This window comes from Colletotrichum costaricense (assembly GCF_030867565.1).
Source record: "Colletotrichum costaricense strain IMI 309622 chromosome Unknown Scaffold_17.1, whole genome shotgun sequence".
In the NCBI taxonomy this organism is placed as follows: domain Eukaryota; kingdom Fungi; phylum Ascomycota; class Sordariomycetes; order Glomerellales; family Glomerellaceae; genus Colletotrichum; species Colletotrichum costaricense.
Window position 1 is genome coordinate 12685 of NW_026848246.1, and position 23878 is coordinate 36562.

Below are 23878 nucleotides of genomic sequence, written 5' to 3' on the forward strand. Positions count from 1 at the left end.
AGTTTGCTTTTATGTTGAGTGTTGTACATGTAGAGGTGAAGCCTCCATCTCTGCCGCGTCTTCCGCAGCTTCATTGCTGAGTCGATATCACAATCGGTCAACATCGGTGAGCGCCGAGTTCCGCCATCGGACCAGAGACGCCCTTGTTTGCAGGCGCGCTATCTCGCCAAGAACATTTCCCCTGCCGTCACCCGTCCCGTCGACGTATTCCGCTTCGGACCTTGAATCTTAGCTTGGAAATCGATTCCAGCTTCCACGTGAAAGGTCTCAAGCGTTCCTTCGCAACGCCTCGAGCTCCTTGAACATCTTGACAAACTCCAACTCGACAGTCTTCTTGCCGTCGTTGGCTACTTTACTGCCGGATACCATGTGAGCGCTGATGTGTTCCGCATTAGGGTCGGCGACACGGATGCAAGCCTTGATGTCCGACCAGATCGTCTCGTCTGGCAGCACTGGGGGCTGCTCAAGAACCATCTCGGGTACACATCTCCGGAGGGCGTCGATGCTCAGAGACCTCCTGTTAATGCGCGCAAAGATGTGAAACACTTCTCGGTATAATGCTGACCCTCTGCGTTCGCCGTATCGTGGGGGAAGACTCCAAATCTCCCAAAATTGATCTATGTTCCGCTGAATGGCATACGCTCGGAGAAGACGTACGAGTTGCGCTTCCGAGGGGCAAGATTGCATGCCCTTGAGCATCACAAACTCCAAGTTACTTTGAATGCCCCGCAATTTTCCTTGCTCAGGTCCGCCTCGTGCAGGTGATGTTGCGATCGCCTCGATAATTGTAGTGAGCATTTCGTGGTCCATGACTGGCATTTGCCGTTGGTGCATCGTCTCAATGACCTTGGTGGCGAGGTCCGCCTGGTCATGGCCCTGATCTCCCTCCGCTGTAGGCGCCTGGAAGATGCCCCTCAAGAGCCCCAAACAGTCCTCGACCTTCACCTGCTCCCCCTCCGACCGGATTTTCTCAATTCGCTGGCGATATTTATTCAGCGGGTCTGTGACAGGGCTCGAACTTGCTGAAGGAGTAATACCTGCGTCTTTTGCGCCCACAGCCGCCTGCTCGGTGTCTGTCGAAGGCCGAGAGAGACTTGTGGAGAAGTTTCTCCTCTGCGACGTGTTTGCGTAGTTGGGTTTCCGCGCTCGGATCGTGGTCGTCGGCAAATCACCGTATCGGTTGTGATAGGAAGAGTCTTCGTCGGCCAGTTTACGTTCTTGAGCCTCGCTTCGTACGAGCTGTTGGCTCCATAGTCGTTCGAGGTCTAGTTCGTTACGCCGAGACTCGGTCATGACCTGGACAATAATGGTAGATCCAGTGGCTGGTCCACCGAAGCCAGACATCTTGCCTTGAGAATCGAAGCGTTCGCTTTCGCTGTATGTGGATCCACTGGTACCGAGGTTGACGCAGATCCATCCAGTCGAGATTCCATCGTCGCCGCCCTTTGCAACCATGGCACTCGAGCCGAGTAGCTTCGCCTTCCTCCTCATTCTCCGTAGCTTTGTCTTCAGCTCGCCCGGACCAATAAGCCCATCCGCGTTTGCCTCGATCTTGTGGTGAAAACGGAGCCACTTCACTAGCCGGGAAGCCGAGACGTGCAAGTGCCGCTCGCTTCGCGACGTTGCAAAGAGCATGAGAAGGTTGGGTCCCAGAGCAGGTGGCGGATCCAGGGCGCGCAGATCGAGGAGAGAAAGGTCATCGAGTCCCATTTCTTCGTAGACATACTTCAATAGAGGCTCGAGGATAGGAGGTGGGTTGCTCGGCAGTTCGGGTAACGGTGACACATCTTCTTTCGGTGGATGTATAGGCGCCTCGACCTCGAGGAACCATGGCGTTTCTTCTTTTTCGCTGACAACCTGGTCCCCGACGTTCTCCCCAATCTTTGCTTCAGCTTCGGTTGCATGGGCAGGAACTTCGCCTGACGTCTTGGGTGCCTCGGGCAGGCTCGAGAAAGCTCTTTGCAGGTTCCGAGGTCGCAGGCTTGCGGTAGTTGTAATGGCGGGAGCTCGAAGAAAGGTAGCTGAGTTGGAAGTGACGGCTCGTAACACAGTGTTGCGACACTGGAGACAGCCCAAAGCTGCAAACGCAGGTCGGGAGGCCATCTTCGCGTTAGCTTGCTGCACTCCTCGGAGACTGTGGTTGAACCTGGGAGCTTCCTGTCGACAAGAATTGTTGGCGGCCAAAATTCTCGTCCTTCCAGAGCTTGGACCGTGGCTTGGGAGCGCGAAAGTACATTGTGGCGTATTACCTAATCACCCGGTAAAGTGCCCCTCATTCCCGGCCCGTCGCTCCATGAGCCGCGAACTTTGACGGACGGGAAGGTACTCTCAACGGCATGAAATTGCACTGCAATGGCCGTGTTCGAAGGTATCAGTTCCCGATCAAAATGGCCGTTGATTCATGACTGACGTCACTTAATTTCGAGTTGCCTCATTAGAGCATACTGCAAGTAACTCGAATATTTGCGCTTTGGGTATGGGCCGGCGCAGTGGTTCTTGCCTCCCATCTTTTGAGGTATAAGACGCGCGCCTGTCGTGTCTGCGTACCTGAAGACATGCTTACCTAACAGGCGTGGTGATGCGTGCACGTGCTTGGGGGGTCGTACCGACGAATCAAAGCTCAGGAATCCATGGACAGTTTGATTGGCTTTCTGCCCCACCGTCCCCTTTTTGAGTGGACAGAAAATTCCATTCCAACGACGTTGTCCATTCCACCCCGGCGGGTGGAGTGGGACGACCCCGATTGCCCGAGTCAAAGGACAGGAAAAAAAGGACGGCAAAATTTTGATAGCTCGCGCCTCCTATCGACAAGCTCCCGTCCGCCTCCCCCCCAAAACTTCTCCCTCCACCCAAAATCTGTTGCATCCGCCTTACTGTGTATGCGCCCCAGCATCGCAACGCATTAGGTTCATTCTCTGTACTTTGTAATATAGCCACGTTCTTTTCATACTCCTTTATACTTAATGCACCGATACCTCTCCTAGATCTTCAACAGATTTCCTGTTGTTGAAACGACGTCACTTACCCCGGTCTGTCCTTTCGTCGCGTGAGCTTTCAAGATGCTCCTCAGGAACAGCCGGAGAAGTCTTTCCCTCCACCACGCAACCGTCTTCCGACCCTCTCGACCGACACCAAGATACCCATTGACGACAATAAACGCGAGCGTCAGAACCAAACGTCTTTTTGGCACACAGAACGATGGACGGCCCACGGCCAGAAGAGGTAGCCTCAGCGGCGGGCGGAATCTTGCCACCGCCGTAGATGACCATCAATCCATCGCGAGCTCCAACTACGACAGACTGGACAGTTCTGTCCTGTCAGCATACCAGAACGTCTCGGCTCGCCCGAGATACCACGAGCTGCGCGCCTTCGACCCCGCCTCGCCACTGGTACTCCAAGAGAGCAACGCACCGCAACAACCTCGGGGGAAAATAAACAACTTTGGCGTTCCTGGCGATGTGGACGAACTGTTGCCGATATTCGATGCCTGCATCCGTGTCGGCAAAGTCGATCGTGCACAAATGGTCCTCAAGCGCTTGGCTGCTGTCCCAAGCTTCCCTGGCGAAGACTTGATTTTCCTCCACAACCGATTCATCCGAGCCTCTCTCGAGCAGTTGCGCCTCCATCCCGACCGGAAACAAGCCGAGAACCTTCACAAATGGTACGAGTTGCACATCAACACCAGGGGCCTCCCTCAAACTGCAGAGACTATCGCTTGCATGCTCAAGGCCTCTCTTATCTCCGAACGCGACGCCAGCAGGCGTCACCGGCTGGTTACTCGCTACATGAGACTGGCACCCGGCGAGGCGGGCTTGCAAGTCTTATCGATGGCCGAGATCCTGAGCGACCAAGACCTCGCAGTCATTACGGAAATCTGCCCCATATACAACCTCGCGCCTGAAGAGGATACTTCAGCCGCTGAAGTCAATGATGAGCATGTTGCCGTTGAAGAAAGTGAAGCTTTGAGTTCCGCTTCCACGAAGCCTATGCCGAAAGTCATGGCCACACCTCAGAAAGGCTTCGGACTGAAGAGTTTAAAGCAGACTCTGAGCCTTTTCGACGAAATTCCTCAAGAATGCGACATCTCCACACTTCCCCTTCGCGAACGAAGGGAGATCCAAGCCCGCCTCGAGCGCGACTGTGTTGACGCAGCTGTAGAGCGATGGCGCGAGGAGAACGAATCTCTACAAAAGATGGGACTCAATACTTCGGTAGCTCATGCATCACTCAACTCCCGCTTGTACGACTGGCAACTTGCACTGGAGGCGCGACTGAAGGAGGAAATGGTCAAAATCGAGAAGTCCGAGGCCGTCGCGAAGAAGACGCCTGAAGACTACGACCGATGCGTGTACGGACCCTTCTTCAGACTTTCTACGCCTAGTCGTTTGGCCGCTGTCACCATTCTCAGCACCTTGAGTTCCACTGCCATCACTGGTGTCGACCGTGGCATGGGTCTTGCTACCGCCATTAGCGGCCTCGCAAAGCTTATCGAAGAGGATATTCGAAGTCAACTCGCGAGCCAGAAGGTGAAGAAGGCTGATAAGAGCAGAAAGGTCGTCATGGCTAAACCTGCGGAGGTTGCAGACGACAAAGCATCAAAAGAGGTGGCCAGCAATGAATTGTTTAGCGATGAACAAGCCAGAGAAGCTGTGCTAGCCGATGCGGCCTGGCCCCCTGCGGTGAAGGCTAAGGTCGGCGCGGCCTTAATGTCTGCTCTCATCGAGACTGCCAAGATCAAAGTTGTGAGGGAGCATCCCGAAACGAAAACCCTCGTCAGCCAGTTCCAGCCAGCGTTCTCTCACGCTACTCAGCTCAGGAGGGGCAAGAAGATCGGCATGATCTTGCTCAACAAGGAGCTCGTCAACATCATGAAGCGAGAACCTCAGGGAGACTTCCTGGCTAAACATCTACCTATGGTCGTGGAGCCGGAGCCGTGGCAGGCCTTCGACAAGGGTGGCTTTTTGGAAAGCAAAGCGAGTCTTGTTCGTATCAAGCAGGGCGACAAGGACCAGAGGCTGTACAGCGAAGCAGCGATCGCCCGCGGAGACATGGACCAAGTGTTCAAGGGATTGGATGTCCTGGGCAGAACCGCTTGGCGGATTAACAATTCAGTTCTCAGCGTTATGCTCGATGTTTGGAACAGTGGCGAGGAGTTGGCAAACATCCCGGCATTGAACCCCGATATCCCGACGCCGCCCGAGCCCGCGCCCTCTGAGGACCCCTCTGAACGCATCCTCTGGATCAGAGCTGTCAAGGCCGCCGAAAACGAGAGGGGTGGCTTGCATTCCGTTCGCTGCTTCATGAACTTCCAGCTGGAAATCGCCCGTGCTTTCAGGAACCAAACTTTCTACTTCCCTCACAACATTGACTTCCGGGGTCGTGCCTACCCACTACCGACATACCTCAACCATATGGGTGCCGACCATGTCCGTGGCATTCTTCGCTTTGCTAAGGGCAAAGAGCTCGGCGAGCAAGGTCTAAAGTGGCTCAAGGTTCACTTATCCAACGTTTTCGGTTTCGATAAGGCCAGTCTCAACGACAGAGCGGCGTTCACTATGGACAACTTGGCCAATGTCATAGACTCAGCCACCAATCCGCTCACTGGCAACCGCTGGTGGCTCAAGGCCGAGGACCCTTGGCAATGTCTTGCAGCTTGTTTCGAGCTCAAGGCAGCCCTTGAATCTCCGGAACCACAGAAATACGTCTCTAGCCTTCCAGTGCACCAGGACGGCACCTGCAACGGTCTCCAGCACTATGCCGCCCTCGGTGGTGACATTTGGGGTGCTCGCCAAGTCAACCTCGTTCCCGGCGATAAGCCTGCTGACGTCTACTCTGCCGTTGCCAATATTGTCAAAGACCACATTGCCAAGGACGCGGAGGGAGGCAATCCTTTCGCGAAGGCTATGGACGGAAAGATCACGAGAAAGGTGGTCAAGCAGACCGTCATGACCAACGTTTACGGTGTCACATTCGCCGGTGCCAAGAAACAGGTCTGCAAGCAGCTTGATTCGCTGTACCCCAACTTGCCGAAGGAGTGCGGCTTCGAGAATATCGTTACTGCATCTTATGTGGCTACTCTCGTCTTCAAGGCTCTGTCGTCCATGTTCCGCGGTGCTCACGATATTCAGTACTGGCTCGGTGAGATTGGCGGCCGGGTTTGCAGGGCTTTGTCCGCTGAGCAATTGGAGCGGATCGCGAATGATGGAATCGTACCCGTGCTGTCCAAGACCAAGGCTGTCGAGAACAGAACCTCAACTGACGAACTCCTGGCACAATTCCGCGCGACTATTGTCTGGACCACACCGCTACGCATGCCCATTGCCCAGCCGTACCGCAAGAGCGGAACCCGAATCATCAAGACGTCCCTCCAGGATCTCTCCCTCACAATTCCCGAGCGCTCCGATCCCGTACACCGCAAGAAGCAGCTGCAAGCATTCCCTCCCAACTTCATCCACTCTCTCGATGCTACGCACATGCTGCTGTCCGCGCTGGAGTGCTCTGAGCTTGGACTGGACTTTGCTGCTGTTCACGACTCCTTCTGGACCCACGCCGCTGACGTCAACACGATGAACCGTGTTCTTCGTGACGCCTTCGTCAGAATTCACGAGGAGGATGTTGTTGGCCGTCTCGCTGCCGAGTTTGAGGCTCGTTACCGCGGCTCCATTTACATGGCAAAGATCAATGTCGGAACCGACGTCGAGAAGAAGATTGCGGCCCTGAGAAAGAAGAAGAAGGTGTCGTTCAAGGATGAGCTCCTGGCTGAGCACAAAAGACAGACGCTGCTCCGCTCTGGGGACCCCGAGCTGATTGCGGAGGCCAAGGAGATGGTCACACCCGCTAGCATCTTTGAAGAGATGGCGGCTACCGAAGCCCTTGTGAAGGGCGAGGACCTGAAGGCCATCGGCCTCGGTGAGATTTCGGAGGACGCGGACGAGACCGATGTCAAGATGGATTCAGGTGCTGGCGATGAAGCCAACGATGCCGAGACATCTCATGCCATCAATGAAGAGCTCCTCAGCGGAGCCAGCTCCCGATTCGCCACGAAAATGCTGAAGAACATGGAAGAATCGCACTTCAAGCAACATCTTCTCGCTAAGCCCGGGAAGTCGACCTCACGTCCTAAGACGATTCAGGTCTGGCTTCCTTTGACCTTCCCCCCGATTCCCGAGAAGGGCGACTTCGACGTTCAGAGACTCAAGGAGAGTGAATACTTCTTCTCGTGATTGCGTTTCTGGCCTTTGCATCAGAGCGGAAGCGAGGCATGCTCGTCATGCATGAAGAGGACGAATTATTGGGGAGATGTTGATTGCATATTCTATTTGATTGCATCCGCGATGGCGTTGATGATTGTATAAAACGGGGGCGTTTTTCTGATGGTCTCGAGGGCGGCGTTTAAAACACAAAGAAGCAAGACAACTCCCAAGAAGGTGGTTTTGGGCATGTGTACGATGTTTGATAACTAGACAACTGTATAAATATGGTGGATGGGATGACAGAGCTCTTGGCTTCAGTTGTTGATGCCAGGCGTACCTCCCACTACACAAATAAAGATTTGTAAAACAGACATTTGATTCGCTTAGATAAGGGCGAGATCCCAACACGCAGTCGAAATGTCAAACGTAAGCTAGGGCGTAGTTATGTGTTACTGATTGCCTGCTAAACTTGCTAATATCGGAGCGACACTGGTTCTCGATTCTGACGATACCTAAGTATCTTGCCCAGTATTGGAGCTTTCTTCCCACGCCGAAAAACGCGAGGTTCGAGGATGAAAGGATCACCATGCTGTTCTCGGTAACAGCACCCTCGTCAACCGAGTCAACTGTGATTGGATCGCAGCAGCAGAGCCTGCTCCAACGGCTTGCGCCAACAGCGGTTCCTTTATCCATGTCTTTTGCTGCACGCCCACCCCCTCTGTTTGGTGCGTTGGTTGGTAAGGCTTGTTTCCCCCCCTCCTCTCATTCTTTCTTCTCTCTTTCTTCATCAGTCCTTGCGAAACGAAGCCAAACTTAGTTTCAGTAAACAGGTCTCAGTCGCCTGTTTTTGTGAAAGATGGTTAACACGCCAGAGGCCCAGCCGGCTTCGCCTCCTGTCGCGACCTCACCCCCGGCGCCGGCTGCGGAGCCCGCGACAACGGTCTCACCGCGAAGCCCACCGGGCAGCTCAACACCGACGACCAACGCTCCCGCTGCAGTTGCGGAGTCGGATGCATTGGAGGCGGAGGACCCGGTGACTGTTCGTCACCGATTGAGTCTCAAAGTGACCATGTCCGCTGATTATAGGACCTACCTTAGGAAACGGATGACGGCGCTTCCATCGATGACCAAATGTAAGTCTTCCTTGGTCTCCACCGGAGACGTGTTCAGATAGATTGACGTCCGACAGCTCCTCGTACACGGCTTCGCTGGCATCGAGCGCCGTGGACTATCCCATCGAGTTCGGTCGTCGCTACCATGCCTTTCGACCGGGAGGTAAGGAGTCTTATTCGTGCATTAAAAACATATTAGTACTCTAACCATACTCGTTCCTTAGCTTACTTCCTGCCAAATGACGATGTAAGAAAAAGAACGCTTCCCGTGGCGAAAAGGGTGGCAGCTAATGTTTGCAGACTGAGATGGACCGCCTGGATATGTCTCACGACCTTACACTGAGGATGCTGGGATACAAGCTGTACCTGGCGCCGATTGAGAAAGAGAAGGTCAACAGAATCCTTGACATTGGAACTGGTACCGGAATTTGTGAGTCGCTGACGGACTCGGTTTTGTTTCCCGACCCAATTAGGATGACACTAACAAGATCTTAGGGGCCATGGAGATGGGCGATCTCTTTCCCAATGCGGAGGTATACAAAACTCTTGTTGTTGAGCACCTCATAGAAGCTGAACCAGGCATTTTTAGGTTTATGGAAACGATCTGAGTGCTATCCAGCCAGAATGGTGGGTTCCGCCAAAGCAACAGGGGAACCAAACCCATGATTATAAGCTAATGGCCATGTCCATAGGGTTCCTCCGAACGTCAAGTTCGAAATCGACGACGTCGAAAGCGACTGGATCGGTGATCGGAAGTACGACTTCATCTTCTGCCGCTACATGATTGGCTCTCTCGCCGACTACCCAAAACTGATCAAGAACGTCTACGACAACCTCAACCCGGGAGGTTGGGCAGAGTTCTCAGACATGAGCGGCAAGTACTACTCGCCAGACGGCAGTCTCAAGGAAGAGCACGCCACGCACAAATGGAACAACATGCTCATGGATACAATCGCTTCCATGGGCCGCGAGGCACGTCCAGGTCCTCAGCTTGAGGGATGGGTCCGCGAAGCCGCGAATTTCCAAAACATTACGCACAGAAAGTTCATCCTTCCCATCGGCCCTTGGCCAAAGGATCCGCACTACCGGGAGTTGGGGCTGGTCAACTTGACCCAGATTCTGGAAGGACTCGACGGGTTCTCCATGAGGGTGTTTTGTGGCGTGCTGGGCTGGACCAAGGTTGAGGCCGAGGTCCTGCTTGCCCAGGTACGCAAGGAGTTGAAGGCGGTCCACACCTTCCATGCTCAATTTGACATGTAAGTCCGATTAGAAAGTTCAGTCTGTGGATGTTGCAGCTAACAGGGTGCGTAGCCATAATGTGGTGGCTCAGAAGCCTTTTGAGGAAGATTCTTGAAAAAGTCGGCTTGGGAGATTTCTGTTCTATGTGAATTGCTCAGAACAGATCGTCTTATTCCCAATCATGCATTTCCTTGTGATGATGCGCATGAACGTCAATGTAGCTCAAGGAAGTTATCCCAATGTCGATAAGGTAGCTATACCAACACAGTAAGAAAGTACACAGCAGCACTCTTGCTAAATTGAATAATGGCCTTCGAGGCTGTGAGACCGGTGGCTTTGTTTCCGTATGACTTTGAAATTGGAATGAAAAAGGTTCTTGGGTCTGCGGGGGGGACCAAGTGATACACATATTGAGGGAAAGGTATTCCTAAGGCAAAGTGACCTTGGGTGCATAAAGCTCACCTCACCTTTGAATCTTTGCATTCTTATGCAATGGAAAGAAAAACTCTTCAAGGGGTGTGCAACAACACCATTATGGATCAAAGACGGGACTTTTGATCACAGACCACGGATATTCCCACCTTTGCGGACTCCAGAAAGTTCAAAGTAAAGTCACCAGCCACCCAGGTGCCGCTGAAATCACTGATTGAGGCTTGTTGACTAGTTATAAAAGGCACTCATCCTCATCGCTTAAATTTCTTTTCTTTCGCAATCATTGCTCCTATACTTCTCCCGCCATTTGCGCTTGGCAACATCAATTTCTTTAACAACCTACTTGCCTTACCTTCAGAACGACCCGCCTAGAACATAACACTCAACACACTTCACTCGGAACAGCCTTATCATACCAACTGGCTAGTCTCAAATGATGGACGATGCTTCGAAAGACGCCACAAATCAGCCTTCACCCGTGTCCGAAGTCACGCAACTTGCGTACATGCCCGATGTAGTGGTCCTTAACATCGTTGACATGCTGCTCAACGATGGCGACATCCCTGGGTATCTCGAGAGCGATGAAGAACGGTATGATGTCTGTACCGCCGCCAACCCGGAGGGTATGCGCAGCTGGGGAGTGCAGAACGCCACCAACTTGGCAAAAGTTTGCATGCGGTTCTACAACATCGTCAGTCCAGCAGTCTTCAGACACGACATTCAGCATCGTTGCGCATCCTCCTTGCTACTATCGGCCAAAAGAAACAACCTCGACGGTGTTTTAGCCTCACTTCGGCACGGCGCCAACATCAATCAGACTGATCAATCATTGATGCATGTCGAAGAAACCGAAATCATGGAGGAACATCGATTTGAATGCTTGTTATTTCCAGTCAAAACATCCTTGACCGCACTGCATTGGGCTTCATTGTACGGATACAAAGAGCTGGTACATCACCTCCTCAAATTTGGCGCCGATGTCCAACACAGGGCCGACCTGGGCTTTTATCACTACTTCAGCTGCGACCCGTACGAAAACTGCTGGAAGGAGTATGAAACCGACATGGATGACCCTCATCGAGCTTTATTCTGCGCGACGAAGGCAGAATACAAGAAGTCGATAGATCGGAGCTCCGCTCAAAGCCAAAGGGAAACATTACCTTCGCCAATGGGCGCCAATCCGCTGTTCTTCGCCTTGAGAGGCAATTTTGACAGCGAAAACCGCGCGTTGTGGGAGGCAACTTCCACAGAATACTACAGATTCGGTACCGAGCCTTTTGTGGCCGATGACATAAGTGGCTCACGTCTCGACATTGTCAAGGCTTTGATCAAAGCCGGATCATCCCTGGTCACTCGCGAGAAAGACAAAGTCCATGCTCTACATCAAGCCTGTGCCTATGAGGACGTTGATGTGGCTCGCTTCCTCCTAGAAGAAGTAGGAGTCGATCCCAATACCGAGGATTCAAAAGGCGACACTCCTCTTCACTACGTGGCTGCCAGTCAGCAATACCCATGCTATGCCTGCATTGAAAGCAGCTACGAGCCCAGACGACGTACGCAAGAGATTGTGAACCTACTCATCAATAGAGGGGCAAATCTTGATTCCAAGAATCTCGACGGAAGAAAACCCACTGACTGCGGCTTGCTTTCCATTTACAACAACGAGGAAGAAAGAGAGGTGCTTGGTCCATTGGTGTTGTGCGCTTAACCACCTACGCAATGTATCTTGCTGTCGAGCGAGCACCAAACGCAGACAAGACGTCAAATGAATAGAGGCAAATAGAATAAACCTACTTAAACTGAAGCACTTGGTGATTGGGCCCTAATGAAATATTTGTATGTGATCTCACCTACACACATTTCGCAATCCACAAATTCCGATGTCTCTGCAATGATAGAAACAAACACTTTCTTGCTGATTGAGCAAGGGCGCGGCCTGATTCATTACAGCATGAAGTTGGTCGCAAACTAACACCTCAAATAATCATCACGAACTTCTACGATTCCATCGTTGTTGCAGTGCTCATTGAGATACCAAAGGTACGTAAGTAGGCAGACACAGCTGCCATTGGCGAGCTACTACACTAAAGCGTCAACAAAGGACAATGTTAAATGTCGCGTGTTGAAATACTTTGGAGACTATGGATTGCCAGCGACTGAAGTTATGAAGGATGAGAAATCTTTGGAAGCTAGCTTGCACTAGATTGGTGTATGCATTCTCAGTGTTGAAGTAGAACCTAGAACCAGCTTCCGCAAAACTGTCGACTTATTTCACAAAGGGAAGACATAGAATGTCTTGGAACTTTAAGCACACAATGCCTTGATTGCAGGAAATTATATGCAGCTTTCTTTGATGATTGTGTTAGGCAAGCTAGGTGGAGTTAGTAGAAAGACGACATGTCTTGCAAGCAAACCACCTGGCTGAAAGGGCTTTCGTGACCTTCTAGAAGTAGAAGAAATCAGGAAAACACCTTTCCGCCTAAAGTAGATGATCAGGAATCTGGAATCTGAAGACTAATTCTAGGTTATTAAGAGGAGCAATTCTCCCACATTGCTCTCAGACACACCAACTCTTGATGCCAGGAATCTACAAGCTGTCAATCTCATCTGATATTCATACTCAGAAAGCGAGCTCAAATTTTCCACAATCCCTCACACATATCATCTTGATTGACACATTTTCGTGTCTTCTCTCTATCTCATTACATCCATATCTTTCCATCTTATCATCTTGTCATCTCGTCATCAACTTCCCTTGTCGTCCCCTCCATCTGTGCTCTCTCCGCCCTCTATTCAAGGACGAATACGACAAGATGTCCCAGGGGCAGGGTTCAAGCGGCACCGTGCTCGACCCCGACAAGCGCTTTGCTGGCCATGAGAATGCCTTTGCGATTCGCCAACGCCACCTGGCATACCGAACTGCAAGTCTCTTTCTAATGCACACCAATTCGATCAATCCTGAGCATGGAAAGTACACCACATACTCCCATGTAGACGACCTGCCTCGGCTCCAAACATCCCAAGCTCAGACGCCACATGAGGTGAAGTTGACTTGCGACACCTTCATCTACTTGCAGAATCTCACCCCATTGCTCATCAGAGATTCCGAGATCATCTCTTTAACCCCTGTGTGTTCTTTCAACACTACCTTGAAGCCGCGTGAGGATGTAAACCCTTATGTTCGGCCGGATTCGAAGCCTTGGGTTGAAGTGCCTTCCACGCAACCTCATCTCAAGAAAATCTTGATCTCAAGTAATCCAGATTGGGCCAATCATCGGATCCAGACCGCTCACGATAGGACACATTGGCCCTCTTTGGACGTCACCCTCGATCGTGCGACGCCTCTAGTCGACATGCCGAAATGGCTGGGAGGCGAGCTCGGTCCAGCTGCTGCTCTGCAACATCTTCTGCCTAAGGAGCCAACACATCGCGAATGGCGTTCAACATTCACCATCGACGTCCACTGCAGAACTGTGTTTCATCTGCTCGAGCGGCTTCACTTGGCGGCGGCTCGAAAGCTCGATCAATCTGTTGAGGAGTCCATGGTAACGCTGCACGATTACGTCACGTTGACAAGTCTGAACAAAATCAACAAACGATGGGCATTCGGATTTGGAAAGAGGAACTTCGGTAGCATCTTCAAGACGAAGATGGTTGAGATCGATCATGACTTCCTCCGTTTGCCCTTTCATGATACGCACTTGAAACAGAACGTCCTTTCTGCCGGACGCAGGAGAATCGACTCTCCTATGCAGATCAGAACTATGGAGGCAATCTATCAACAGTTATCAGTGTGGAAGCGAGATGGAGTCCCTCTCGACATCGACGCCAAATTCTCGTCTGGCCGGTTCTACTTATTTGAGTGGAAACATAGTGATCTCAACATTCTGCCAGGTTCTACTTTCGGATCATCGGGAAGGACAGCCGGATACGACGAGTTGGGTCGCCTGGAATTCCAGAGAATCTTTTCTTCGCTTTCCTGCGCTTTCGAAACCTACACCAAGAATACCCGGAAATCGTACTCTATGATCAAGTTAATCTTCGCTAAAGAAGGAATACTGCCACCCACCTACCATGACAGAGTACTAGCCCTGAGCAGAGATTTGCGCAATCTCCAGATGGTGCTGCTGCTTCTGGGTCAGGTGAAGCTACATTTCGGGGACATCTTACGATCGCATCTTGTGTGGCTCAGCCAAACAAAGGCCGACGAAACCCAACATGTGTTCAAGGACAAGGAAAGCTTTCGAGACCACGTCGAGCGCGCAGTATCGGGCAAGAAGCCCAAGTTCAAGGCTATCCGAGCGTATCTTGGTGCCGGCGAGGGTGTTACTTTCGGGGAACACCTGACCATCGATCGAAATCAATACAATCGCTGGGTGGCAGAGAGGCAGAAGATGATGGCTCAGTCCAAATCCTCGGCTGATACGAAAGGAAAAGGGCTTCCTTCGACACCTGACCGTGGCTCTCGCAATGCTTCAACGGGTAGCACGTCACAAGCAACGTTGATCGAGCAACAGATGAGCCAGCTTCGCCTCGATGAACACCCATCTGAGAAGTTCAGGGGACCGGATGAACCTGAAGATCCCATCGATCCGGAGACCCTCGCAGTCGAAAGAGAACGGTTCGAAAGCGGCTGGGTGCCGGCGGCGGAATCCTATATCGGCATCGTCTGCCGATATCAGGATGCTTTGAGGACGATCATGGCTGAATTAGGAGCCGACTTTCTGTCTTTCTTCTATGGTGCTCGCTTTGAAGCCGAGGAAGGTCCCGAAATCCTTATGGTCAACGCAGAGCCATGGTATAAAGACTCTAGCGTCCTCAATTTCAAAGAATTCTTCAGCAAGTTCCCGAAGACAAATGGCGATCGTTGGTCAGAGCAAGAGTTGTTGACTATGGAGGACAACATGATGGCTCGCGTCTACGGCCCCAAGAAAAAGGACTGGCCGCCCAAAGATAAGTTGACTTACAACGGAACATGGCACGCAGAGACTATTGTGCTATCTTTGCATCACTTGGCGACGGAATTGTTTGAGCGGATGGACCAGACTCTTGTGCGCGAACCCACGAGATCAGCCCTCTTTGAAAGCCATCTCCTCCCCAAGTTACAGGTGCTCGGAAATTTCCTTAACCTCTCATCTGTTCTAGCTGTCTCGAAGAGATGTTGCCCCAGCTGCAACATGATGGTAGAAGTGACTGAGACCAGCCGCAAGATGCAGATTCTCCGCCCTGGTGATCACTCGGATTGGTTCAGCACCTCTCTACCCCCATGGCTTCCAGAGAAAATCTTTTCCAAGATGGAGGCTCGAATCTTTGAAGAGGTGTCAAGAAGATTGGCAACGCCCTTATCGGAAACCGAACTTCCAAGGTCTGGTAGCAGCGGAGGATCGGGACCGGCGCAAAGTATCCCTGATGCCCCTAGCCGCGATCACATGTTCGACGTCATGGTCTTGAATTGGAGGTCACTAGTCCGGGGGTCTCCAGCTTCATCCGTAGCGCCGTCTTCTCCAAAATTGGGTATAGCTGATGCCCTGGCTAGAGGAGGAGGTGGAGAAGGATGGGGATTCGGATCCAGGGGCTCGACTAACAACAATCGCAACAACAGAGGAAGTGCGGGTTCGCGGGGAGGCGGTAGCTCTCGTGGAATCAGCTTCCGAGGAAGAGGAAGTGGTCCGGGAGGCGTCTCGCGCGGAGGTAGCTCACAAGGAAGCAGCTCACGAGGAGGCGGCAGTGCTCGTGGGAGCGGAAGTGATAGAGGCAGGGGTGGGCCGTCTGGACGTGGAGCTGGCTGGATTCAAGTCGGAAAGCGTGAGCCATCGACGACAGTCCCAAGAGAGTCTGACCCTCCATCCCCGAAGAAGCCCAAGTGGTGATGTACTTAGTGTGAAAGTGAGCGCGGGCGGGTTCAAGAATGGGCGGGAGCGGGTAGAAGGGTTGTTTGATGTCATTTTCTGATGGCTTGGTGCTGCTCAAGAGGTTCGGCCTGTTACCTCGATAGTTGTCCTCGGGTAGGTTTGCCGTTTCCTACCCCAAATGTACGTGATGAATGTCAGGGACCGAAATAGAAAGAAAAAAAAAAGAACAAAAAGGATTCGTTTTTAGAAGGAAGCAATGCAATTCGAGAACGATATCATTTGCACGAGTAGTCGATGATCCCTTTTCAACTTGAGTCACTGACCTTCGCAATATAAAAAGCATAGACTTTATCCAATGATTTAATTAGTGTGTCCTCCAAGAGGTTCTCCGAAGCGCAAGGACATGTGATTAGTGCTGGTAGAAGTCAAGATTAAATCTTTCCTGTCCGGAATTATCAAAGTCGAGGCAACCTTAATCTCGAAATTGGTCTCAACTTCCATTCACAGGGTGGGCGGAAGATAGTCGATTGAAAAGGAGAGCTTCACAAGCGATAAACACCGTGAAATGGGGATAGTGGCTTTCGATGCACATATTCCACAGGCTTTAAATCGCGCAGAAAGTTATTGAATTATTGAACGTAGTGAGAGCATTGACGTAGATATTCTGTGAGAATTGCTAAACCTGAATCAGTAGAATCTGAAGCAGCACGCCGGTTTTTCAGGTTCTCTGAAAGCCACACCATGGAGCTTCAAGGCACTAAAAGGATGCGTCATCTCTATGCTCTTAGCCTAGTGCATCCTCGAATCCAATATTGGGACTGCAAGAAGACACCGCTGCAGACTGAGTGCCACGGATTTGTTGGATCGATAACAACGAGGTCGAATCTCCTCAAGAGCTAGAAAGAAAAATTATCAGCATGCGGCTTCGTAGCTATTGGGTACGAAAGATACAGGATCTGAATGACTTACCTCCACGAAGACCTTGTTCAGCTCCATCAAAGCCACGTTTCGCCCCAAGCACTGCCAGCGACCATAGCCAAAGACAAGCTCTAGAGTACCCTCCATCAAGCGCAGCCTTTCAACGTCGGATTCTAGCCATCGTTCTGGCCGGAAAACGTGGGAGTCTTGACCCCAGATATCCTGCCTGCGAAAGATTCCCCATGCACAATATCCGATACGGGTGCCTTCTGGAAGATGAATACCCTTGAAGTCATCGCCAACTCCTCCATTCGAGACTTCCTTCGACATTTGGCCGACTACTGGTGGAAATATACGAAGACCCTCCTTGATGACGGCTTGCAAGTATGGCATCTCGCGAGCCTCTGCATCGGAGACGATGGGCCAAGACAGCTTGGCAGCGTCGATTTCGGCTCGGAGTGTAGCAGTTACTTGGGGATTTGTGATTATGTGAAGAATGGTAGCCCGAATGGCGGTCGCGGTAGTATCAGAACCAGCTAGTCTTTTCAATATTAGTGCATTTACCACGGTACGGTCGCCGCCTGAGTGTTCGATCTTACAACTGCATAAGAATCTCCGACTCAGCCTCAGCTTGTGTGAGCCCTCGCGCGACGAACGATCCAAGCATATCTTTTTGGACCTTCTTGTTTGGACCGAAACGCTCTGATGCAACTTTCTTGGCAATGCTAGACCCGGCGAAGAATTCCAAATGTGAGCAGAGGCGACGCGTAAAAGTGGCTGCATGGGCAGCAAGTTTTGCGGAAGAGCATGTAACTTGAACTTACCCCATCGTCTTTCCCACGCCGATTGCATCTTTTTCGGAAGGCATCATGCTTCTGAAAATAGGCGAAGAGAGGAGTGCAAGAAGCCATGGCAGAACACTCGTCACGAGAATTGTTGGCATGTTTTGCTCCATAGTCTTGATGTACTCATGGACATCCGAATCAGTTGCCAAGTCTCCAAACGGCTCACCGAAAGCCAGGTCAGAAATGACATCGAGGGTGAAGTATTGCGCCTTGGCTCCAAAGTCAAAAGCTTCGTCGCGAGAAGCATACTTCTCAATCAAACCGATGAGTCGGAGGACGTTTTGATCAATTTTGGCTTCGAGATCTTCGACTTCCTTACCAGAGTACTATCTATCGTCTTAGTTCACTGTGCCTTTCTCTTGTACATCGAGCATTTATGCAATTGCTTACACCTGCGGCCATTTTTGACCGGAGTTTATTATGCAGCTCATCATCTCGGGTGGATAAGACATTGTCTTGGCCAGGCTTGAGTCGCATTCCATCATACCAATTAGATCGCTTGTAAGTCGTCCGCACATTAAGCATACGCTTCATGAGATCCGGATCGCTGGTGATGAGATCATTCGGCCCGACACGAACTATTGACCCTATTTGGCAAAGATGGAAAACGGTTATTTTTCACAAGCGCTTTAGCGCAGGCTAAGGGGTTGAAGTATAAAACACACCATATTTCTCGCACGCCTCATAAAAGTCGAGGTGTGTCCTACCGCCGCCGACGGCGCGAACGAGCCACCATTTCGAAAATCCGGCGCTCGGTGGCCCCTTGATGTGCCGGAGCCGTAAGTATTGGCGAGCGATGGATACGACGCTGTACGCGATGAAGGCCGAGACTGCGATGCTGGCGTATGCGAGGTATTCCCGACTCATGGTCGCACTCGAGCCCACGAGGAACCGATTCGTGTATGAAAAGGTTGGATCATGGGATTGTGAGTGTGGATAAGAGGAGGAAACAGTGTCTCGGGCCACACATGGGAAGGGGAAAAAAGAAAGTCTGAGAGATCCTGAGACGAACTGCCTTCTCGGTCAAGGATGCCGCGGCACGGTGGAGGGCACGGGGAGCCTGGGAGGAGCTGGGGAATATTTTGACCGAGAGACTGCACCGATACGACGGTCAAATCCTTCAATGGCCCTGGAATAGCATGCAATAGCAGCGAACATGACGCCGAAATGTTACCAAAGTTTCTGACGAGTTGACGACCCATGGCGATATCATTGTCGGTTCGGGGTCTCTGCCCAATAGTGTCTACACTTGCGACGGGTCTGGACCCCCTAGTCTTTAGGCGGCTTAGATGATTGACACGGCAGACTCGGGAATGCAACCTTCCCGCACGGAGCAGGGGCCGGCGTGACGGGGTTTCGATCCAATGAGATTGTTGCCGTGTTTTGCAATGCCCTGCTATCCCTCTCCTCCTCCTCCTCAATCGCATCGGCAATGACCAATGCCAACGGATGCGTCTAGCGGGGGTATGATGCAACGTTTAACGGGCACGGCTTTGCCCGGGGGGCATTGCCAGAAGGAGGAGAAAGAATGCAGAGAGGGGGCAAGCGGTGAGGTCGCATCTCCTGATCTGCACCGTTAGATGCCATCTGCTGGTTCATTACGAGAGGCACAGCCCAACCGTCCAATTAGACTCTGCCTAATCTTCGATCTGGCGGTTAAGGAAGCTTGTGGCTTTTGTTTTTCTGGAGATTCTTCTGCCCTTCACATTTTTTTCGCGTTTCACAACTTTTCTTCAATTGCACATGTTGGCTTGGTCGCCGTTGAATTTTGAATTGACACCCCATTAAAAGGGTCTCATCGTTCGGTTCCTTCTTGAGCCTCGACCCTCCGAGGCTCCGACAGATTTAATCATGGCGGATCCAGCACCGGCGGAAGCCGGCCCGCTCGAAGCAGACGTCAGTTCGACGACCTTTCAACATATCTGCTTGCACTCGACAGACCTTGATGCTGATTCTTTTCGATAGAATGGAGAGGAGAACGACAATACCAATGATGACAGCGACTCAGCCATGGGAGTGGTGAGTAGTGGTACCTCGGTCTAGCGGTGCAATGTTACGCGTAAAGCTAATCCGTGTTGCAGTCTGTGCTCGGGTCATCTGCATCCATGACAAGCAGTATCATGCGTTACCGCGAAGAAAATGGAAGAACATACCACGCATATCGAGAGGGCAGTAAGTGATTCAAAGCTCTTCAGCTTGATAGCATCTCACATGTGCTATCGTACTGACCATAGCTTTTGCTTAGGATATGTTTTGCCGAATGACGCGGTAGGTGGTCTTTAGCAGCTTAACCGCCCTTCTCCAACCTCAACTTGGAACTAACGCGTCGCCTATCTGGAATCGCAGGTCGAAAACGACAGGCTTGGTAAGTGACATAGTATTTGTTCTCTCATCAAAGGGATGCTCATGCCTGCGTAATAGATCTTCAACATCATTTATACACACTTACCTTTGATGGAAAGCTGTTTGTATCGCCGGCTGGCCGAGACAAGCCTTTAAAAAGAGTACTAGATGCTGGAACCGGAACCGGAATTTGGGCAATGGACTTTGGTAAGATAGCTGTATCCGCGAAGTTAATAACTCAAGATACCTTAGCTAATGCCCTATCCCTGGCAGCCGACGATCATCAAGAGACACTAGTAAGCTCGCCCAGAGCCCAATCATTCCTTGTCAGGCAATATCTAAAGACTGGCAGATAACCGGTGTCGATCTCAGCCCAATACAACCGCCATTGTAAGTACCATCAGGATAACGATCCTGCAAATCAAGGATTTTGGATGCGTTGATTTACTAATCAATGTTCAGTGTACCTCCCAACGTGACATTCTACATCGACGACCTAGAAGATGACTGGACATACTCCTACAAGTTCGACTTCGTCTTTGGCCGAATGCTCACAGGTTCCATAGCAGACTGGCCAAGGTTTATCCGCCAAAGCTATGAGTAAGTTCTTACTCGCTGCACCCGGGCTTTAACACTGAATATATACGCCTCCGCGGCTCCGCCTTCTTGTCTGACGGTATATCATAGATACCTCGAACCCGGAGGCTGGATAGAGTTGTCCGACATCCTCTTGGATCTTCAAAGCGACGACGGAACAGTTAGCCCCGAATGCGCAACCCAAAAGTGGGCAATGCACATGCTTGAAGCGGCAGCGATATGGAAACGACCACTCGACAGCTGCAAATTCTACAAGGAGCAGCTCGCCGAAGCGGGGTTCACCAATATTGAGGAAAAGATTTACAAGTGGCCGTCGAACCCCTGGCCAAAGGATCCAAAATACAAAGAGCTAGGTAAAACGGCTTTCTGTTCAGCTCTTACCCGTGACATAGGACCAAAACGCTGACTGAATCGCTTTCCGAAGGCGTGTGGACGTACGAAAACCTAGGAAATGGCTTGTCGGGGCTTAGCTTGGCGCTTTTTACTAGGGCGCTGGGTTGGTCGGCGGAGCAGCTTGAGGTGTTCCTGGTGGATGCTAGGAAAGACATGAGAGACAGGTCTATACATGGATGGTGGCCAGTGTGAGCAACTACCTTTTCCCTTGTTACGAGATCGAAGTCCAGCTGACAGTATCTCAGATATGTGGTTTACGCACAAAAGCCGGAATGAAGTCAAAAGCAACCGAGTTGAGAACGCATCGAATGGAACGACAGTACACACGCACGACGAATATAGTTAATCCGCGCCGGCACGCAGGCATGGTATTCTGTGCTTGAACCCAGCAAGTCTTCAAAAGATTTACCTAATCAATCCAATGACCTGGATTATTATCTGAAAAAGAGACTGCAATTAAAGCTCCCTCATTATTGTTCAGAGTGAGGCGATACTATACTTTTTCTTGATGATATCCGCAATCTGCACTGAAGTTAGTAATCGCGTACTTAAGCGCTTCAGATGCCCTTCTTACCTTTTCTCCAGAGGCATAAGTCGTTGCCGTCGGCGCTGCAGTCAACACCATGGGCCAATAACTAACATCAATAACCCTCAACCCCTTAACCCCATAAACCTGCATCTCCGTATCCACCACACCTCCTTCTTCCTTGGGTACCATAGCCGCAGTACAACACGAATGGGCGTTCGAAGGTGACATGTTCGCAGCCAGCAACGTCTTCATCTCTTCTTTGGAAGCGGTATCATACGGTGCCGCCATCTTGGGCCCAAGAATCTTCATCGCCGGCGCAGACATGATCTCCTTCCCCTTCTCAAACAGCGCCACAGCGAGGTCGAAGTCAGTGGGATCAGAAGCAGTGCGAAAGTCAATGACGGGTTGCTGCAGCGGGTCCGTGGAGTTAATCTTCACCGACCCCCGGCTCAGCGCCCGGAGGAAGTAGAGCGTGATACTATTGCCGGTGCCCCAGTGGACCATGCCGAGGGGCACGTCTTGTCCTGCGAGCTGGTCGAGAACGATTTCCCGCTGCTTCTTGTAGCCTTCTTGAACGGATGCAGGGGTACCTGGAGCAAGATACTCGGTGGGGTCGTGGGACTTTGCAGTGGCGAGGATGTCGCGCCAGGAGGAGGTTGTGTTGGCTAGCGGCGGTACGGCTAGGTTTGTGCTCAGGGTTCTGACGATGGTGTACGCTCCCTGCTTTTCGGCGTCGTAAAGGGCGCGTTGTTCAGCGTCGTATGTTTTGTTGGTGTCTAGAGCTCCAGAGTTGGGGAAAACATTGTTTTCAACTGTGTTGTTCCCTTCAGTCACTATACTTTTGCTCTCGAATTGAAATGGTACCAACATGTGAAGGGAACCTTTAGTTCACCCTGATCCATAAAGTTCTCGCCAACCCCAGGCAGATCTGCAATGGTATCGATTCCAAAGCTCTTCAAGAATTTCTTTGACCCAATACCAGAAAGCTGTAGAATCTGTGGTGTATGGAGCGCCCCAGCTGCCAGCAGGACCTCCTTCTTTACGTAGACCTCGAGGGGCTCACCACCAGTTGAAGGTAGATACTCGAGACCAACGGCCCTCCTTCCCTTGAATAGGATCTTGGATACAGTGTGTCCAGCCAAGATGTGGTAGTTGGGACGAGAGTCTTTGACGCGTTGGTAATGATTGATCCGCGCGTGGCTCCGGGTCCGGGTTGTTGCGTCGGCGAGGGTGGGGAAGTTGAAGAGACCGACAGCCCGGTCGCCGCCATTGGGGTCCGGGGAAGGGGTGAGGCCGCTTTGTAGAGCAGCTTGCCAGAAGTTTTCTACGTGATTTTAGTGGAAATCACATGTCGGAACCCTACTCCTTTCTGTATTGAGATACATACCAGCACCGGGGAAATAATAATTGGGATACGAGGCACGGACAGGTCCGGTGTGGCCGTGAGCCGACTCTACCCACGAGATGTTGGCAGCGTCAGCAAAGTCTTGAGGCGGGGTCGTGAAATTCTCGCTCTAGCAAAGGTGTGATTAGCATTCACAGTTCCATGCTGAATGTACATCCAGATAGAACTCACTTTCCGAAAGTACGGCAACAGGTCATCCCATCCCCAGCCTTTGGCACCCAGCTGCTCCCAAGCCGCATACTCTGACTTCCCACCGCGCACAAAGACCATGCCGTTGACTACAGAACCGCCACCGACTACTCGACCGGCAGGCACTGGGAAAACGCGGTTGTTCAACGCAGGCTGTGGTGCGCTGTTCAAGTTGGGCCAAAGGTATGGCACAGGGAAGAAGGCACCTGGGACGAGGATGCTGTCTTCATCCTTGTCGAAAGGCCCGGTCTCAATGACTAGGACTTTGACTATTTCACATGCATTAGGTGGAGAATTCCCGTCTGAGGTAGATGAACTATGGCACGGTCTCTACTTACTGCTTGGGTCTCCGGTCAGCCGATCGGCAACGGTAAGGCCCGAGACGCCTCCGCCGGCAATGACGAAGTCATAATCAGTCGCGGCAACCGCATCTCGCGAGGCAATTGTGGCGTAGCGAGGGACCTGTAGTGCTAGTGAAGATGAGCTGAACGCCAGCAGTGCCAAAATGGCCTTCATGGGTGTTGTGAGAACACTAGGCATCTGGACTACCAGACTCAGACGAGGTTGAACGGGTTTCTTGAGGAGTTGAGGGGACAACAGCAGAGAGGAGCCGATGAAGAAGGAACGCGCCAAAGACTCTCTTTAAAGACGAGCTTCTCGTCAACGAGAATGGCAACGATCTCGCCATTGTCGCGATGCAGAAGCCCTGTACGTGCATATGCCAGTAAGCTGAAGTCTAAACGATGTTGCATTGGAGTAACTCAAGCCAGGAAAAGTCGCAGGAACGCCAATCGGAATGTGCTGCATGAGCTAGTTTCTAAGAACGATGGG

General features: G+C 51.6%; 8 protein-coding genes across 8 annotated transcripts; 5 read left to right on the top strand and 3 right to left on the bottom strand.

Annotated features, from left to right (window-relative positions):
• Nucleotides 1–267: 267 nt before the first annotated feature.
• Nucleotides 268–2103, bottom strand: CCOS01_13182 (uncharacterized protein; the record flags this gene model as incomplete). The annotated part of the gene is made up of 1 exon (XM_060461328.1): nucleotides 268–2103. One exon carries the CDS (start codon nucleotides 2101–2103, stop codon nucleotides 268–270), a length of 1836 nt encoding a protein of 611 aa, XP_060307756.1.
• Nucleotides 2104–3059: 956 nt separating this feature from the next.
• CCOS01_13183 (DNA-dependent RNA polymerase) lies at nucleotides 3060–7223 on the top strand (the record flags this gene model as incomplete). The annotated part of the gene is made up of 1 exon (XM_060461329.1): nucleotides 3060–7223. One exon carries the CDS (start codon nucleotides 3060–3062, stop codon nucleotides 7221–7223), a length of 4164 nt encoding a protein of 1387 aa, XP_060307757.1.
• An 826-nt stretch (nucleotides 7224–8049) lies between these two features.
• On the top strand, nucleotides 8050–9659 carry CCOS01_13184 (methyltransferase; the record flags this gene model as incomplete). Its single annotated transcript, XM_060461330.1, has 9 exons — nucleotides 8050–8232; nucleotides 8292–8326; nucleotides 8383–8468; nucleotides 8530–8552; nucleotides 8606–8735; nucleotides 8801–8838; nucleotides 8895–8932; nucleotides 8998–9561; nucleotides 9617–9659. The coding sequence occupies 9 exons, from the start codon at nucleotides 8050–8052 to the stop codon at nucleotides 9657–9659; spliced, it is 1140 nt and encodes a 379-aa protein (XP_060307758.1).
• Nucleotides 9660–10409: 750 nt separating this feature from the next.
• Nucleotides 10410–11684, top strand: CCOS01_13185 (uncharacterized protein; the record flags this gene model as incomplete). Its single annotated transcript, XM_060461331.1, has 1 exon — nucleotides 10410–11684. One exon carries the CDS (start codon nucleotides 10410–10412, stop codon nucleotides 11682–11684), a length of 1275 nt encoding a protein of 424 aa, XP_060307759.1.
• Nucleotides 11685–12789: 1105 nt separating this feature from the next.
• CCOS01_13186 (uncharacterized protein) lies at nucleotides 12790–15846 on the top strand (the record flags this gene model as incomplete). The annotated part of the gene is made up of 1 exon (XM_060461332.1): nucleotides 12790–15846. The coding sequence occupies one exon, from the start codon at nucleotides 12790–12792 to the stop codon at nucleotides 15844–15846; it is 3057 nt and encodes a 1018-aa protein (XP_060307760.1).
• A 758-nt stretch (nucleotides 15847–16604) lies between these two features.
• Nucleotides 16605–18458, bottom strand: CCOS01_13187 (cytochrome P450; the record flags this gene model as incomplete). The annotated part of the gene is made up of 6 exons (XM_060461333.1): nucleotides 16605–16724; nucleotides 16798–17287; nucleotides 17346–17471; nucleotides 17571–17917; nucleotides 17982–18178; nucleotides 18257–18458. The coding sequence occupies 6 exons, from the start codon at nucleotides 18456–18458 to the stop codon at nucleotides 16605–16607; spliced, it is 1482 nt and encodes a 493-aa protein (XP_060307761.1).
• A 984-nt stretch (nucleotides 18459–19442) lies between these two features.
• CCOS01_13188 (methyltransferase domain-containing protein) lies at nucleotides 19443–21200 on the top strand (the record flags this gene model as incomplete). Its single annotated transcript, XM_060461334.1, has 12 exons — nucleotides 19443–19487; nucleotides 19557–19610; nucleotides 19673–19763; nucleotides 19837–19859; nucleotides 19938–19956; nucleotides 20013–20141; nucleotides 20208–20230; nucleotides 20287–20324; nucleotides 20397–20534; nucleotides 20622–20884; nucleotides 20956–21112; nucleotides 21170–21200. 12 exons carry the CDS (start codon nucleotides 19443–19445, stop codon nucleotides 21198–21200), a joined length of 1011 nt encoding a protein of 336 aa, XP_060307762.1.
• A 201-nt stretch (nucleotides 21201–21401) lies between these two features.
• Nucleotides 21402–23587, bottom strand: CCOS01_13189 (uncharacterized protein; the record flags this gene model as incomplete). Its single annotated transcript, XM_060461335.1, has 6 exons — nucleotides 21402–21446; nucleotides 21499–22265; nucleotides 22322–22777; nucleotides 22841–22967; nucleotides 23030–23316; nucleotides 23386–23587. 6 exons carry the CDS (start codon nucleotides 23585–23587, stop codon nucleotides 21402–21404), a joined length of 1884 nt encoding a protein of 627 aa, XP_060307763.1.
• Between the last annotated feature and the right edge of the window lie 291 nt (nucleotides 23588–23878).